This window comes from Oncorhynchus keta, chromosome 10, assembly GCF_023373465.1.
Source record: "Oncorhynchus keta strain PuntledgeMale-10-30-2019 chromosome 10, Oket_V2, whole genome shotgun sequence".
NCBI lineage: Eukaryota > Metazoa > Chordata > Actinopteri > Salmoniformes > Salmonidae > Oncorhynchus > Oncorhynchus keta.
Window position 1 is genome coordinate 6,805,195 of NC_068430.1, and position 15,000 is coordinate 6,820,194.

The 15,000-nt window shown below is 43.6% G+C and overlaps 1 protein-coding gene and 1 long non-coding RNA gene across 7 annotated transcripts in view; both read right to left on the minus strand.

The window, feature by feature from the left end:
- The window catches only part of LOC118381854 (ceramide synthase 5-like), a 22,367-nt gene extending 14,382 nt beyond the window's left edge, over positions 1-7,985 (minus strand). For all 6 annotated transcript variants that reach the window (XM_052526366.1, XM_052526363.1, XM_052526368.1 and 3 more), the window contains exons 1-5: positions 7,924-7,985; positions 7,768-7,818; positions 5,742-5,834; positions 606-734; positions 48-154 (exon numbers count right to left, since the gene is read on the minus strand). In XM_052526366.1, coding sequence (XP_052382326.1) covers positions 48-154; positions 606-734; positions 5,742-5,834; positions 7,768-7,818; positions 7,924-7,956 — 413 coding nt within the window. In that variant the 5' untranslated portion in view covers positions 7,957-7,985. The remainder of the gene's footprint in view (positions 1-47; positions 155-605; positions 735-5,741; positions 5,835-7,767; positions 7,819-7,923) is intronic.
- Positions 7,986-11,263: 3,278 nt separating this feature from the next.
- Positions 11,264-12,333, minus strand: LOC127932057 (uncharacterized). Its single transcript, XR_008143804.1, has 3 exons — positions 11,773-12,333; positions 11,555-11,658; positions 11,264-11,370 (listed from the first exon to the last, which is right to left on the minus strand). It is a non-coding gene; the product is annotated as an uncharacterized LOC127932057 (long non-coding RNA).
- Between the last annotated feature and the right edge of the window lie 2,667 nt (positions 12,334-15,000).

A 15,000-nucleotide genomic window follows, 5' to 3' on the forward strand; every position in this document is an offset into this window, starting at 1 on the left:
AGTCTAGAGGACACCCCAGTGTAGAGGACAACCATACAGTCACTAACCATAGAGGGTAGAGGACAAGCCTTGTGATGAAGAAGACTACTGCAAACACAACGAACAGGAAGTCACACAGGCGCTGGTACTTGGCGTAGTTGGTCAGTTTGGCTGCCTGAAGAAGGAGAGAAGGTAAACATTGATATACTGTCATATTGTACGTTCCATGTTCTACAAGTTCCTTCTTCAAAGAATACATGTACTGTACTTTGATGTATATGTAACAGTATAACTTTAGACCGTCCCCTCGCCCATACCCGGGCGCGAACCAGGGACCCTCTGCACACATCAACAACAGTCACCCTCGAAGCATCGTTACCCATCGCTCCACAAAAAACGCGGCCCTTGCAGAGCAAGGGGAACTACTACTTCAAGGTCTCAGAGCAAGTGACGTCACCGATTGAAACGCTATTTAGCGCGCACCGCCGCTAACTAAGCTAGCCGTTTCACATCCGTTACATATATTCCATTATCTACACTAGAATATCACTGAGAATGTATTCCTCACTCATTCTGAGTAGTATGCTAATGTGTGTGTGTGTGTGTGTGTGTGTGTCCACACTCACCTCCAGTAGGAAGTCTGATGCGTCGTGGACACACATCACCAGGCTCCCGACACGTAGCATGTTGTTAGCGTAGGAAAAACTGATCAGGCTCACTGTTGCTAGGTGATGAATGAACATGATGGGGAAGTCCTGCAATTCAACAAGGAACCACGAGAAGGTTTGTTTTCATATATAATCACAGATATTGTATACAGATATGCATTTATTTGATTATTGGACCATGCTGGTCATTTATGAACATTTGAACATCTTGGCCATGTTCTGTTATAGTCTCCACCCGGCACAGCCAGAAGAGGACTGGCCACCCCACATAGCCTGGTTCCTCTCCACCCGGCACAGCCAGAAGAGGACTGGCCACCCCACAAAGCCTGGTTCCTCTCCACCCGGCACAGCCAGAAGAGGACTGGCCACCCCACATAGCCTGGTTCCTCTCCACCCGGCACAGCCAGAAGAGGACTGGCCACCCCACATAGCCTGGTTCCTCTCCACCCGGCACAGCCAGAAGAGGACTGGCCACCCCATATAGCCTGGTTCCTCTCTAGGTTTCTTCCTAGGTTTTGGCCTTTCTAGGGAGTTTTTCCTAGTCACCGTGCTTCTTCACCTGCATTGCTTGCTGTTTGGGGTTTTAGGCTGGGTTTCTGTACAGCACATTGAGATATCAGCTGATGTACAAAGGGCTATATAAATCAAATTGATTTTAAAATAAATGTAATTTATTTGTTGCGTTGGTAAGGGCAGATTTCATTTACAGCAGCTCCATACAGTAACTCTGCTCAAAAACCTTTATGACTTCCTCATTTATCTCCTCCTCGATTTACAGTTGTTTTCTCACGTTCGATGTGAAAATCAATAACTGAGTGAAAATTAAGACTTTGAAGTGTGGCATCTGGAGACTACTCTCCTTTCCATGTATGTGAGTGTTTGTTCCTTTGTAGAGGAAACTAGGAGTTGTGTGTAACCTCACATTATCTACTACTACAGTAAGACACATTATCTACTCTACTACAGTAAGACACATTATCTACTCTACTACAGTAATAGTAAGACACATTATCTACTCTACTACAGTAAGACACATTATCTACTCTACTACAGTAAGACACATTATCTACTCTACTACAGTAACAGTAAGACACATTATCTACTATACTACAGTAAGACATTATCTACCCAACTACAGTAACAGTAAGACATTATCTACCCAACTACAGTATCAGTAATACATTATCTACTCTACTACAGTAAGACATGATCTACTCTACTACAGTAAGACATGATCTACTCTACTACAGTAAGACATTATCTACTCTACTACAGTAAGACACATTATCTACTCTACTACAGTAAGACACATTATCTACTCTACTACAGTAAGACACATTATCTACTCTACTACAGTAAGACACATTATCTACTCTACTACAGTAACAGTAAGACACATTATCTACTCTACTACAGTAAGACATTATCTACTCAACTACAGTAACAGTAAGACATTATCTACTCTACTACAGTAAGACATTATCTACCCAACTACAGTAACAGTAAGACAGTATCTACCCAACTACAGTATCAGTAATACATGATCTACTCTACTACAGTAAGACACATGATCTACTCTACTACAGTAAGACACATTATCTACCCTACTACAGTAAGACACATTATCTACTCTACTACAGTAAGACACATTACCTACTCTACTACAGTAACAGTAAGACATTATCTACCCAACTACAGTATCAGTACGACATTATCTACTCTACTACAGTAAGACACATTATCTACTCTACTACAGTAACAGTAAGACACATTATCTACTCTACTACAGTAAGACACATTATCTACTCTACTACAGTAAGATACAGTATCTACTCTACTACAGTAACAGTAAGACATTATCTACTCTACTACAGTATCAGTAAGACATTATCTACTCTACTACAGTATCGGTAAGACATTATCTACTCTACTACAGTAAGACACATTATCTACTCTACTACAGTAACAGTAAGACATTATCTACTCTACTACAGTAACACATTATTTACTCTACTACAGTAAGACACATTATTACGTTATCACATTATAATGATCACATTACAATGACCAGACAAACTGACAGTTACAATGACCAGACAAACTGACAGTTACAATGACCAGACAAACTGACAGTTACAATGACCAGACAAACTGACAGTTACAATGACCAGACAAACTGACAGTTACAATGACCAGACAAACTGGCAGTTATAATGACCAGACAAACTGACAGTTATAATAACCAGACAAACTGACAGTTACAATGACCAGACAAACTGTAGAAGTCGTCTGTGACTAAAGCACACCCCCCTCTCCAGGCAAATAAACTCAGCAAAAAATAAACATCCTCTCACTGTCAAATGGATTTATATTCAGCAAACTTATCATGTGTAAATATTTCTATGAACATAAGATTCAACAACTGAGACATAAACTAAACAAGTTCCACAGACATGTGACTAACAGAAATGGAATATTGTGTCCCTGAACAAAGGGGGGTCAGAAAGTATTAAGCAGTCAGTATCTGGACTGTGGCCACCAGCTGCATTAGGAGGGGGAATGGCCCTACTGCAGTGCATCTCCTCCTCATGGACTGCACCAGATTTGCCAGTTCTTGCTGTGAGATGTTACCCTACTCTTCCACCAAGGTACCTGCAAGTTCCAGGATATTTCTGGGGGAATGGCCCTAGCCCTCACCCTGCGAAGGGTCCAACAGAGGGGAGGTCCCAGACGTGCTCAATCCGGGCTCTTCGCTGGCCATGGCGGACCACTGACATTCCTGCCCTGCAGGAAGACATGCACAGAACGAGCAGTATGGCCATTGTCATGTTGGAGGGTCATGACCTGCAGGAAGGGTACCATGAGGGAGGAGGATGTAATGCACAGCGTTGTCATGCTGGAGGGTCATGGGATGAGCCTGCAGGAAGGGTCCACATGAGGGAGGAGGATGTCTTCCCTGTAATGCACAGCGTTGTCATGCTGGAGGGTCATGTCAGGATGAGCCTGCAGGAAGGGTACCACATGACATGCACAGCGTCATGCTGGAGGTCATGTCAGGATGAGCCTGCAGGGGAGGAGGATGTCTTCCTGTAGATGCTGGAGGGTCATGTCAGGATGAGCCTGTATGTAATGCACAGCGTTGTCATGCTGGAGGGTCATGTCAGGATGAGCCTGCAGGAAGGGCACCACATGAGGGAGGAGGATGTCTTCCCTGTAATGCACAGCGTGTCATGCTGGATGGTCATGTCAGGATCATGCTTCCCTGTAATGAGGGTCATGCTGGAGGGTCATGGGATGAGCCTGCAGGAAGGGCACCACATGAGGGAGGAGGATGTCTTCCCTGTAGTGGTCATGTCAGGATGAGCCTGCAGGGAGGGTACCACATGAGGGAGGAGGATGTCTTCCCTGTAATGCACAGCGTTGTCATGTTGGAGGGTCATGTCAGGATGAGCCTGCAGGAAGGGTACCACATGAGGGAGGAGGATGTCTTCCCTGCAATGACAAGCCTGCAGGAAGGGTACCACATGAGGGAGGAGGATGTCTTCCCTGTAATGCACAGTGTTGAGATTGCCTGCAATGACAAGCTCAGTCCGATGATGCTGTGACACACCGCCCCAGACCATGACGGACCCTCCACCTCCATCCCGCTCCAGAGTACAGGCCTCGGTGTAACGCTCATTCCTTCGACAATAAACATAAAACCGAGACTTGTCAGAGAAGAGCACTTTTTGCCTGTACCGTCTGGTCCAGCGACGGTGGGTTTGTGCTCATAGGCAACGTTGTTGCTGGTGATATCTGGTGAGGACCTGCCTTACAACAGGCCTACAAGCCCTCAGTCCAGCCATTCTGAGCCTATTGCGGACAGTCTGAGTACTGATGGAAGGATTGTGCGTTCCTGGTGTAACTCGGGCAGTTGTTGTTATTATCATGTACCTGTCCCACAGGTGTGATGTTCGGATGTACCGATCCTGTGCAGGTGTTGTTACACGTGGTCTGCCACAGCGAGGACGATCAGCTGTCCATCCTCTGTCTCCCTGTAGCGCTGTCTTAGGCGTCTCACAGTACGGACATTGCAATTTATTGCCCTGGCCACATCTGCAGTCCTCATGCCTCCTTGCAGCATGCCTAAGGCATGTTCACGCAAATGAGCAGGGACCCTGGGTCGGTGGAAAGGCCTCTTTAGTGTCCTAAGTTTTCATAACTGTGACCTTCATTGCCTACCGTCTGTAAGCTGTTAGTGTATTAACGACCGTTCCACAGGTGCATGATCATTAATGGTATATGGTTCATTGAACAAGCATGGGAAACAGTGTTTAAACACTTTACAATGAAGAGCTGTGAAGTTATTTTGATTTTTACGAATTATATTTGAAAGACAGGGTCCTGAAAAAGGGGCGTTTCTATTTTTTGCAGAGTTTATGTATCCCTAATGATGACGCTGCATTTACGTTTGGTCCATAAAATGGAGGCAGGATGATATGAGTGAAACGTATCTGGCATTTCCTGGTTAAATTGAAAACGACTGCTTCCTTCCTGAGCACATCAAAAGGCAAAGAATTACTGAGATCATTCAATAAGGTTGAGAAACAGAGAGCGACTGTTTGGTTTCTAGAACTCCTCCCCGATTCGTCTATACTCGAGCATACCAAAAAACAATGGCCCACTTTGGAGAAAGAAAAATCTTCATCTCAGGTTTTGACAAAGTCCAAAATGGTTTTCTTAAGATTTATCCAACCGCAGACGGATGTCCTCGACTCCATGGAACCCATGAAAAGAATCTCAATCATTCTATTAAGGACCGGGATATTCTATCCCGCTATCACATGACTGTAAATCCTGTCCCCTGTGCGGGAACCATGGAAACAAACCACATTTCTGAGCAGAACCCATGTGACCTTTCATAATGAGCCATGCTATACTGCTCTAAACCAGTGGAGTCAAGGACATTCCTATACTTGACTCTGTAAATCACAACAGAAAGAAATATCTTAGTTAGTTAGTAACTTATCTATATCGTCCCCCCTACAAGGAGCAGCACTGTGTGTGCGTGTTCCCATCAGACAGACAGCATCTGTTACCTGTCTTTCGTCTCACCTTGCGTTTGATGTCAGTAAACTGAGAGAACATGAGAGACCAGTAGAAGCCCAGCTCAGTCACGTAGTAGTGGTACAGGCCTGGAGTCAGGACCTGTTAGATAGCAACAGAGACCAAGACAGACAGGGTTTATGTTAATACGGATTTTACAGGCCTGGGGTCAGGACTTGCAGGGGTCAGGAGGGGGACAGACAGGGTTTATCTTAATACGGATACAGACATTACTGAATGTGTAACATACTATTATTTTTCTTGCACCTTCATAAGTTTACTTTTTTATTGAACCTTTATTTAACAAGGAAATTCAGTTAAGAACAAATTCTCATCTTCAGTGACGGTCTAGGAAACAGTGGGTTAACTGCCTTGTTCAGGGGGCAGAACGACAGATTTTGTACCTTGTCAGCTCGGGGGATTCGATCTTGCAACCTTTCGGGTGACTGGCCCAACGCTCTAACCACTAGGCTACCTGCTGGTTACTGGCCCAACGCTCTAACCACTAGGCTACCTGCTGGTTACTAGTCCAACGCTCTAACCACTAGGCTACCTGCTGGTTACTAGTCCAACGCTCTAACCACTAGGCTACCTGCTGGTGACTGGCCCAACGCTCTAACCACTAGGCTACCTGCTGGTGACTGGCCCAACGCTCTAACCACTAGGCTACCTGCTGGTTACTGGTCCAACGCTCTAACCACTATGCTACCTGCTGGTGACTGGCCCAACGCTCTAACCACTAGGCTACCTGCTGGTGACTGGCTCTAACCACTAGGCTACCTGCTGGTTACTGGCCCAACGCTCTAACCACTAGGCTACCTGCTGGTTACTGGCCCAACGCTCTAACCACTAGGCTACCTGCTGGTGACTGGCCCAACGCTCTAACCACTAGGCTACCTGCTGGTGACTGGCCCAACGCTCTAACCACTAGGCTACCTGCTGGTGACTGGCCCAACGCTCTAACCACTAGGCTACCTGCTGGTGACTGGCCCAACGCTCTAACCACTAGACTACCTGCTGGTGACTGGCCCAACACTCTAACCACTAGGCTACCTGCTGGTGACCTGCCCAACGCTCTAACCACTAGGTTACCTGCCGCCTCTACACTCTAACCATTAGACTACCTGCCTCTACACTCTAACCATTAGACTACCTGCCTCTACACTCTAACCACTAGGTTACCTGCCGCCTCTACACTCTAACCATTAGACTACCTGCCGCCTCTACACTCTAACCATTAGACTACCTGCCTCTACACTCTAACCACTAGACTACCTGCCTCTACACTCTAACCACTAGACTACCTGCCTCTACACTCTAACCACTAGACTACCTGCCTCTACACTCTAACCACTAGACTACCTGCCTCTACACTCTAACCACTAGACTACCTGCCTCTACACTCTAACCACTAGACTACCTGCCTCTACACTCTAACCACTAGACTACCTGCCTCTACACTCTAACCACTAGACTACCTGACTACCTGCCTCTACACTCTAACCACTACCTGACTACCACTGACCCTGCCTACACTCTAACCACTAGACTACCTGCCTCTACACTCTAACCACTAGACTACCTGCCTCTACACTCTAACCACTAGACTACCTGCTGCCTCTACACTCTAACCACTAGACTACCTGCTGCCTCTACACTCTAACCACTAGACTACCTGCTGCCTCTACACTCTAACCACTAGACTACCTGCTGCCTCTACACTCTAACCACTAGACTACCTGCTGCCTCTACACTCTAACCACTAGACTACCTGCTGCCTCTACACTCTAACCACTAGACTACCTGCTGCCTCTACACTCTAACCACTAGACTACCTGCTGCCTCTACACTCTAACCACTAGACTACCTGCCTCTACACTCTAACCACTAGACTACCTGCTGCCTCTACACTCTAACCACTAGACTACCTGCTGCCCTTAGCAGTATTCCTTGCCAGGAAATGTAAAAAAAAAAAGAAGTACTCTTTGTAATTCCAAAATACATCCAACCAAATAAAGATGCTGGTTAACGTCACCTGGTAGGGGTAGTTGTACCAGCAGTGGTGTGTATCCCACATCCATGGGCACTGTAAACAAACACCAACACAATCAGTCTCAATTCAGCACACAGCAATCATGTAAATACACACACACACACACACACACACAACACAGGCACCAGAATATCTCACCTTCCACAGAAAGCAGATCCCATAGGTAAACATGAACAGATAAAATATAAGCCTCCACCTGAAAATAGATGACAAGAGGTGTGGTCAGACACCTGGGAAAAAGTGTCTGGCAAAATAATGGGTGTGTCAGTCTCTCACCTTCGATGCACTATATAGACCCTGATCAACCATGTAGACAGTGATGTAACCAAGCTAGGACTAATGACAGGAGCACAAATCAGAGCATATCACACTACACACACACACACTACACACTACACACTACACACACACACCACAAACCAATGTGTGCACAATCTCACAGAGGTCAAGGGCAAACTTATTAGTCGATAAGCACCATCGATCTAGATGTTATAGTCTATGATATGACCCTGCATGTTCTGTACTGGGTTTAATAACCTACATGTTCTGTACTGGGTTTAATAACCTGCATGTTCTGTACTGGGTTTAATAACCTGCATGTTCTGTACTGGGTTTAATAACCTACATGTTCTGTACTGGGTTTAATAACCTACATGTTCTGTCCTGGGTTTAATAACCTACATGTTCTGTCCTTGGTTTAATAACCTACATGTTCTGTACTGGGTTTAATAACCTACATGTTCTGTCCTGGGTTTAATAACCTACATGTTCTGTACTGGGTTTAATAACCTACATGTTCTGTACTGGGTTTAATAACCTACATGTTCTGTACTGGGTTTAATAACCTACATGTTCTGTACTGGGTTTAATAACCTACATGTTCTGTACTGGGTTTAATAACCTACATGTTCTGTACTGGGTTTAATAACCTACATGTTCTGTACTGGGTTTAATAACCTGCATGTTCTGTACTGGGTTTAATAACCTACATGTTCTGTACTGGGTTTAATAACCTGCATGTTCTGTACTGGGTTTAATAACCTGCATGTTCTGTACTGGGTTTAATAACCTACATGTTCTGTACTGGGTTTAATAACCTACATGTTCTGTACTGGGTTTAATAACCTGCATGTTCTGTACTGGGTTTAATAACCTACATGTTCTGTACTGGGTTTAATAACCTACATGTTCTGTACTGGGTTTAATAACCTACATGTTCTGTACTGGGTTTAATAACCTACATGTTCTGTACTGGGTTTAATAACCTACATGTTCTGTACTGGGTTTAATAACCTACATGTTCTGTACTGGGTTTAATAACCTGCATGTTCTGTACTGGGTTTAATAACCTACATGTTCTGTACTGGGTTTAATAACCTACATGTTCTGTACTGGGTTTAATAACCTACATGTTCTGTACTGGGTTTAATAACCTACATGTTCTGTACTGGGTTTAATAACCTACATGTTCTGTCCTGGGTTTAATAACCTACATGTTCTGTACTGGGTTTAATAACCTACATGTTCTGTACTGGGTTTAATAACCTACATGTTCTGTACTGGGTTTAATAACCTACATGTTCTGTACTGGGTTTAATAACCTACATGTTCTGTACTGGGTTTAATAACCTACATGTTCTGTACTGGGTTTAATAACCTACATGTTCTGTACTGGGTTTAATAACCTACATGTTCTGTACTGGGTTTAATAACCTACATGTTCTGTACTGGGTTTAATAACCTACATGTTCTGTACTGGGTTTAATAACCTACATGTTCTGTACTGGGTTTAATAACCTACATGTTCTGTACTGGGTTTAATAACCTACATGTTCTGTACTGGGTTTAATAACCTACATGTTCTGTACTGGGTTTAATAACCTGTTCATGCTCTAACCTACGAACTGGGTTTAATAACCTACATGTTCTGTCCTGTTTAATAACCTGCATGTTCTGTCCTGGTTTAATAACCTACATGTTCTGTCTGAACCATCTCTGGATCTGTCCTGGGTTTACATCCCAGTCCAGCTGCTTAGATAACCCATCCAGGTGTCTGTCCTGGTCTGGGCACTACGGGAACAGTCCTGAGGGAGGTTTAAGAACCTACATGAGAGAGTACTGAGTTTAATAACCTACATGAAAGACTGGGTTTAAGAACCTACATGTTCTGTAGAAAGGTTTAAGAACCTACATGTTCTGTACTGGGTTTAATAACCTGTTGTTCTGTACTGAGTTTAATAACAGCAAGTTCTGTGACCTGTTGCCACGAGAAAAGGGCAACCAGTGAAGAACAAACACCATTGTAAATACAACCCATATTTATGCTTATTTATTTTATCTTGTGTCCTTTAACTATTTGTACATTGTATATATATATATATAATATGACATTTGTAATGTCTTTACTGTTTTGAAACATGTCTGTACTGTGTAATGTTTACTGTTAATTTTTGTTGTTTTTCACTTTATATATTCACTTTGTATGTTGTCTACCTCACTTGCTTTGGCAATGTTAACCTACATGTTCTCCCATGCCAATAAAGCCCTTGAATTGAAAATTGAGATGCTCTCACAGAGAGAGTGAGATGCAGAGAGTTTGAGGAGACAGACAGAGACAGAGAGAGATGCAGAGAGAGAGGTTGCGAGAGACAGAACCATCTCTGGAGGAGATCCCAGACAGAGAGATAGACCCATCCAGGTGAGAGAGACAGAGAGAGAGGAGAGAGACAGAGAGAGAGAGTATTAGAGAGAGAGAGACAGAGAGAGAAAGAGAGAGAGAGAGAGAGAGAGAGAGAGAGAGAGAGAGAGAGACAGAGAGAGAGCAAGATTTGAATGAACGAGAAAAGGGCAACCAGTGAAGAACAAACACCATTGTAAATACAACCCATATTTATGCTTATTTATTTTATCTTGTGTCCTTTAACTATTTGTACATTGACAGAGATATATATATTATATGACATTTGTAATGTCTTTACTGTTTTGAAACGTCTGTATGTGTAATGTTTACTGTTAATTTTGTTGTTTTTCACTTTATATATTCACTTTGTATGTTGTCTACCTCACTTGCAGGCAATGTTAACACATGTTCCCCATAAAGCCCGAAAGACAGAGAGAGAGAGAGAGAGAGACAGAGAGAGAGACAGAGAGAGACAGAGAGAGAGAGAGAGAGAGAGAGAGAGAGAGAGAGAGAGAGAGAGACAGAGAGAGAGAGAGAGAGACAGAGAGAGAGAGAGAGATGTATTAGAGAGAGGGGTACAGAGAGAGAGAGTCAGAAATTAAAGAGTAGAGAAGAGAGATGAATGAATTAATAGAGAGGCAAGACAGAGAGAGATTTGCAGAGAGAGACATAGAGAGCATTCCTGAGACAGTACTAGAGACAGAGATGACAGGCAGTCCTGGCCCACTCAGACATACAGTACTATACATCACCTCAGATGACAGGCAGAGGCCCACTCATACATACAGTACTATACATCACCTCAGATGACAGGCAGTCCTGGCCCACTCATACATACAGTACTATACATCACCTCAGATGACAGGCAGTCCTGGCCCGCTCATACATACAGTACTATACATCACCTCAGATGACAGGCAGTCCTGGCCCATTACATACAGTACTATACATCAGGGAGATGACATCAGTCCTGGTCTGCTCAACAAATTATGAATCACCTCAGATAAATGAGGGTCAAATATATACATCACCTCAGGAAATTTGCTTTGCAACATACAGGCAGTCCTGGCTTACAGTACTATACATCACCTCAGATGACAGGCAGTCCTGGCCCACTCATACATACAGTACTATACATCACCTCAGATGACAGGCAGTCCTGGCCCACTCATACATACAGTACTATACATCACCTCAGATGACAGGCAGTCCTGGCCCACTCATACATACAGTACTATACATCACCTCAGATGACAGGCAGTCCTGGCCCGCTCATACATACAGTACTATACATCACAAGACATCACCTCAGATGACATCACCTCAGATGACATCACCTCAGATGACATCACCTCAGATGACATCACGAGTGAGAGTAGGAGGAAGGAACGGATGAAGAATGTCAGGTGGTTGAGTATTGTGTAAAACAGAACAAGTGTGTGGGAATGGGCCATTAGGAGAAAGCTGACAGTAAGCAGTAAGTCTAAATGTTTTCCAGGGGAGAGATTGATTGATTGACTATATACTGTCCTTCAAGACAAAATTATTTTCACAGCTCACAAGTAAGAACCAAGAGAGAGGGCACATCGAGGGTCGAAAAATTCGGGTAATTTTCCCCCAAATTCCCAAGTTTTACAACAATGACATAATTCCCACCTGGGAAAGTTACAGAGAGAGAAATGAAAGTATAATGGGATGAGGAAGAAAGAAGAAACAAATGAAGCATTCATTGTATTGCGTAAGACTGGTGTGAGGACTGAGGAGGAAAGGAGACAGACAGAAATGGTTTCTTTCTGGGAGCTAGCTTACTGCCATTGATATTTTCCTGGCAGCTAATGTGTGTGTATGCTTTTGAGTGTGTGTGTGTGTGTGTGTGTGTGTGTGTGTGTGTGTGTGTGTGTGTGTGTGTGTGTGTGTGTGTATGACAGCGGGTATTCCTTTCTTATGTAAACTCTAAACACCTTCTATAATACCTTTTTGTGTGTGTGTGTGTGTGTGTATGACAGCGGGCATTCCTTACTTATGTAAACTCTAAACACCTTCTACAATACCTTTTTGTGTGTGTGTGTGTGTGTGTGTGTGTGTGTGTGTGTGTGTGTGTGTGTGTGTGTTGCGTTTGATGGATGCAAACACTGTAAACACCTTCCTTAACTTCCCACGGGACACACTACGGTCATTTCAACGTGGATAATCGGGTAATATTTGCGTGAGACTAGGGCTGTTGCGGTGACCGTATGCCACGCCAGCGGTGCGGAGTCATGAAGGCAGTTAAATTCCACGTGACCGTTTAGTCACAGTAATTGGGGCGGCAAGGTAGACTCGTGGTTAGAGAGTTGGACTAGTAACCGGAACGCGTTGCAAGTTCAAATCCCGGAACTGACAAGGTACAAATCTGTCGTTCTGCCCCTGAACAGGCAGTTAACCCACTGTTCCTAGGCCGTCATTGAAAATAAGAATTTGTTCTTAACTGACTTGCCTAGTTAAATAAAGGTAAAATTAAAAACAAATAATAATTAGGCTTCTCAAGCTCTGATGCTGCTGATGGTCATTAGTAGTCTACCTAACTGCCTGGTACTCAGCACTCTATTGTCCCTCTAATCACTCTGACATCAATGCTAATGTGATCGAAAATCTAATCAATCACTTCATGAGAGCCCATGAGCTCATGTTGCTCAACATTTCTATCAACATATCAACATTTCTATAGGCAATCATACAAGAAAACAGAGTGATGGCCTCTATTAAAAAGAGGAGGATCTAGTCAGCTTTCTAAAGGCTAGGCCTGCTATATTCATTCATCAACTTTTCTAATATTAAGCACATTGCTTCTCTTTACAACAGGAGTATAGCCAACCTGGCTGGCATGAAAATGAACCAGGGGAAAAGTGTCCTCCATCCGCTATTTAAGTGTATCGGTGACATGTATTTTATCCACTGACCCTGTTTTGATACAGGTGCAAAACAAATGTCCCACTAATATTATTTAGTATATGTAAAGATAAGATTAAATCAAGAATAGTCTGATGGCTGACACTATTAGCCTATCAATGATATATTATCACTTGTGAATGAGGCCCAGTGTCAGAAACAATGGTTATTTTATTGCTTTTTTTTTAATCATAGTCACACACCTCACGTAGGCTAGCCCATAAGCCTCCATATATATATATGTTGATAAGGTTTGTATCATAACTAAAGTGGCTAAATAACTTCTTCAAATTAAGCACATTAATCCACTTTACAAGGGGTGTAGAGCCTAACTAGTATTAACAAGGGGTGTAGAGCCTAACTAGTATTAACAAGGGGTGTAGAGCCTAACTAGTATTAACAAGGGGTGTAGAGCCTAACTAGTATTAACAAGGGGTGTAGAGCCTAACTAGTATTAACAAGGAGTGTAGAGCCTAACTAGTATTAACAAGGGGTGTAGAGCCTAACTAGTATTAACAAGGAGTGTAGAGCCTAACTAGTATTAACAAGGAGTGTAGAGCCTAACTAGTATTAACAAGGGGTGTAGAGCCTAACTAGTATTAACAAGGGGTGTAGAGCCTAACTAGTATTAACAAGGAGTGTAGAGCCTAACTAGTATTAACAAGGAGTGTAGAGCCTAACTAGTATTAACAAGGGGTGTAGAGCCTAACTAGTATTAACAAGGAGTGTAGAGCCTAACTAGTATTAACAAGGGGTGTAGAGCCTAACTAGTAAGCAGCGTGTGAGTTTCATGTTTGTTTCATTATTTTCACCATACAATTCACCTTTATAATACAAGCATTACATGTATAATTGTATTTGCAGTCTCTTTTGATAATGGTGTTTTCCACTAATGGAACATTCATGCTTATAGCCTACTGCTGTGTTCGCATTGCTGCGCTTATAATGTGAAGAAATAGTCTAATAGTTCATCAACATTTTAAGCTAAACGTTCTGATCTGTTTGGTCAGCCACATTGCATAAAAAAAATGTTGATGTTAGTGTTTGTATTAATTCGGGATCTATCGCATTCCACAACTGTCCCAGACTATGTTTGGAATATGTGTTTCTCACACAGATTAGAATAGGTCAACTTTGTACTATGGGGGATAGTAGATTGACATAGGCTAGTGCTTTTGCTGTTCGTTAAGCCTTATTGGCTGACGAAAAGGAAACGTTCTTCCAACATCTTTAATATGCACTTTGGATTTGGATGTGTCTGTCTTCACTTGTAGCCTGTGAGAAAGACCCGGTCACGTGACAGAGAGCCGTGTGAGTGAGAGATGCTTCGGATTGCACAGTGAGACTCGAGAGAAGGGCACAGCGAGACTCGAGAGAAGGGCACAGCGAGACTCGAGGGAAGGACACAGCGAGACTCGAGAGAAGGGCACAGCGAGACTCGAGAGAAGGGCACAGCGAGACTCGAGAGAAGGGCACAGCGAGACTCGAGAGAAGTGCACAGCGAGACTCGAGGGAAGGGCACAGCGAGACTCGAGGGAAGGGCACAGCGAGACTCGAGGGAAGGGCACAGCGAGACTCGAGGGAAGGGCACAGCGAGACTCGAGGGA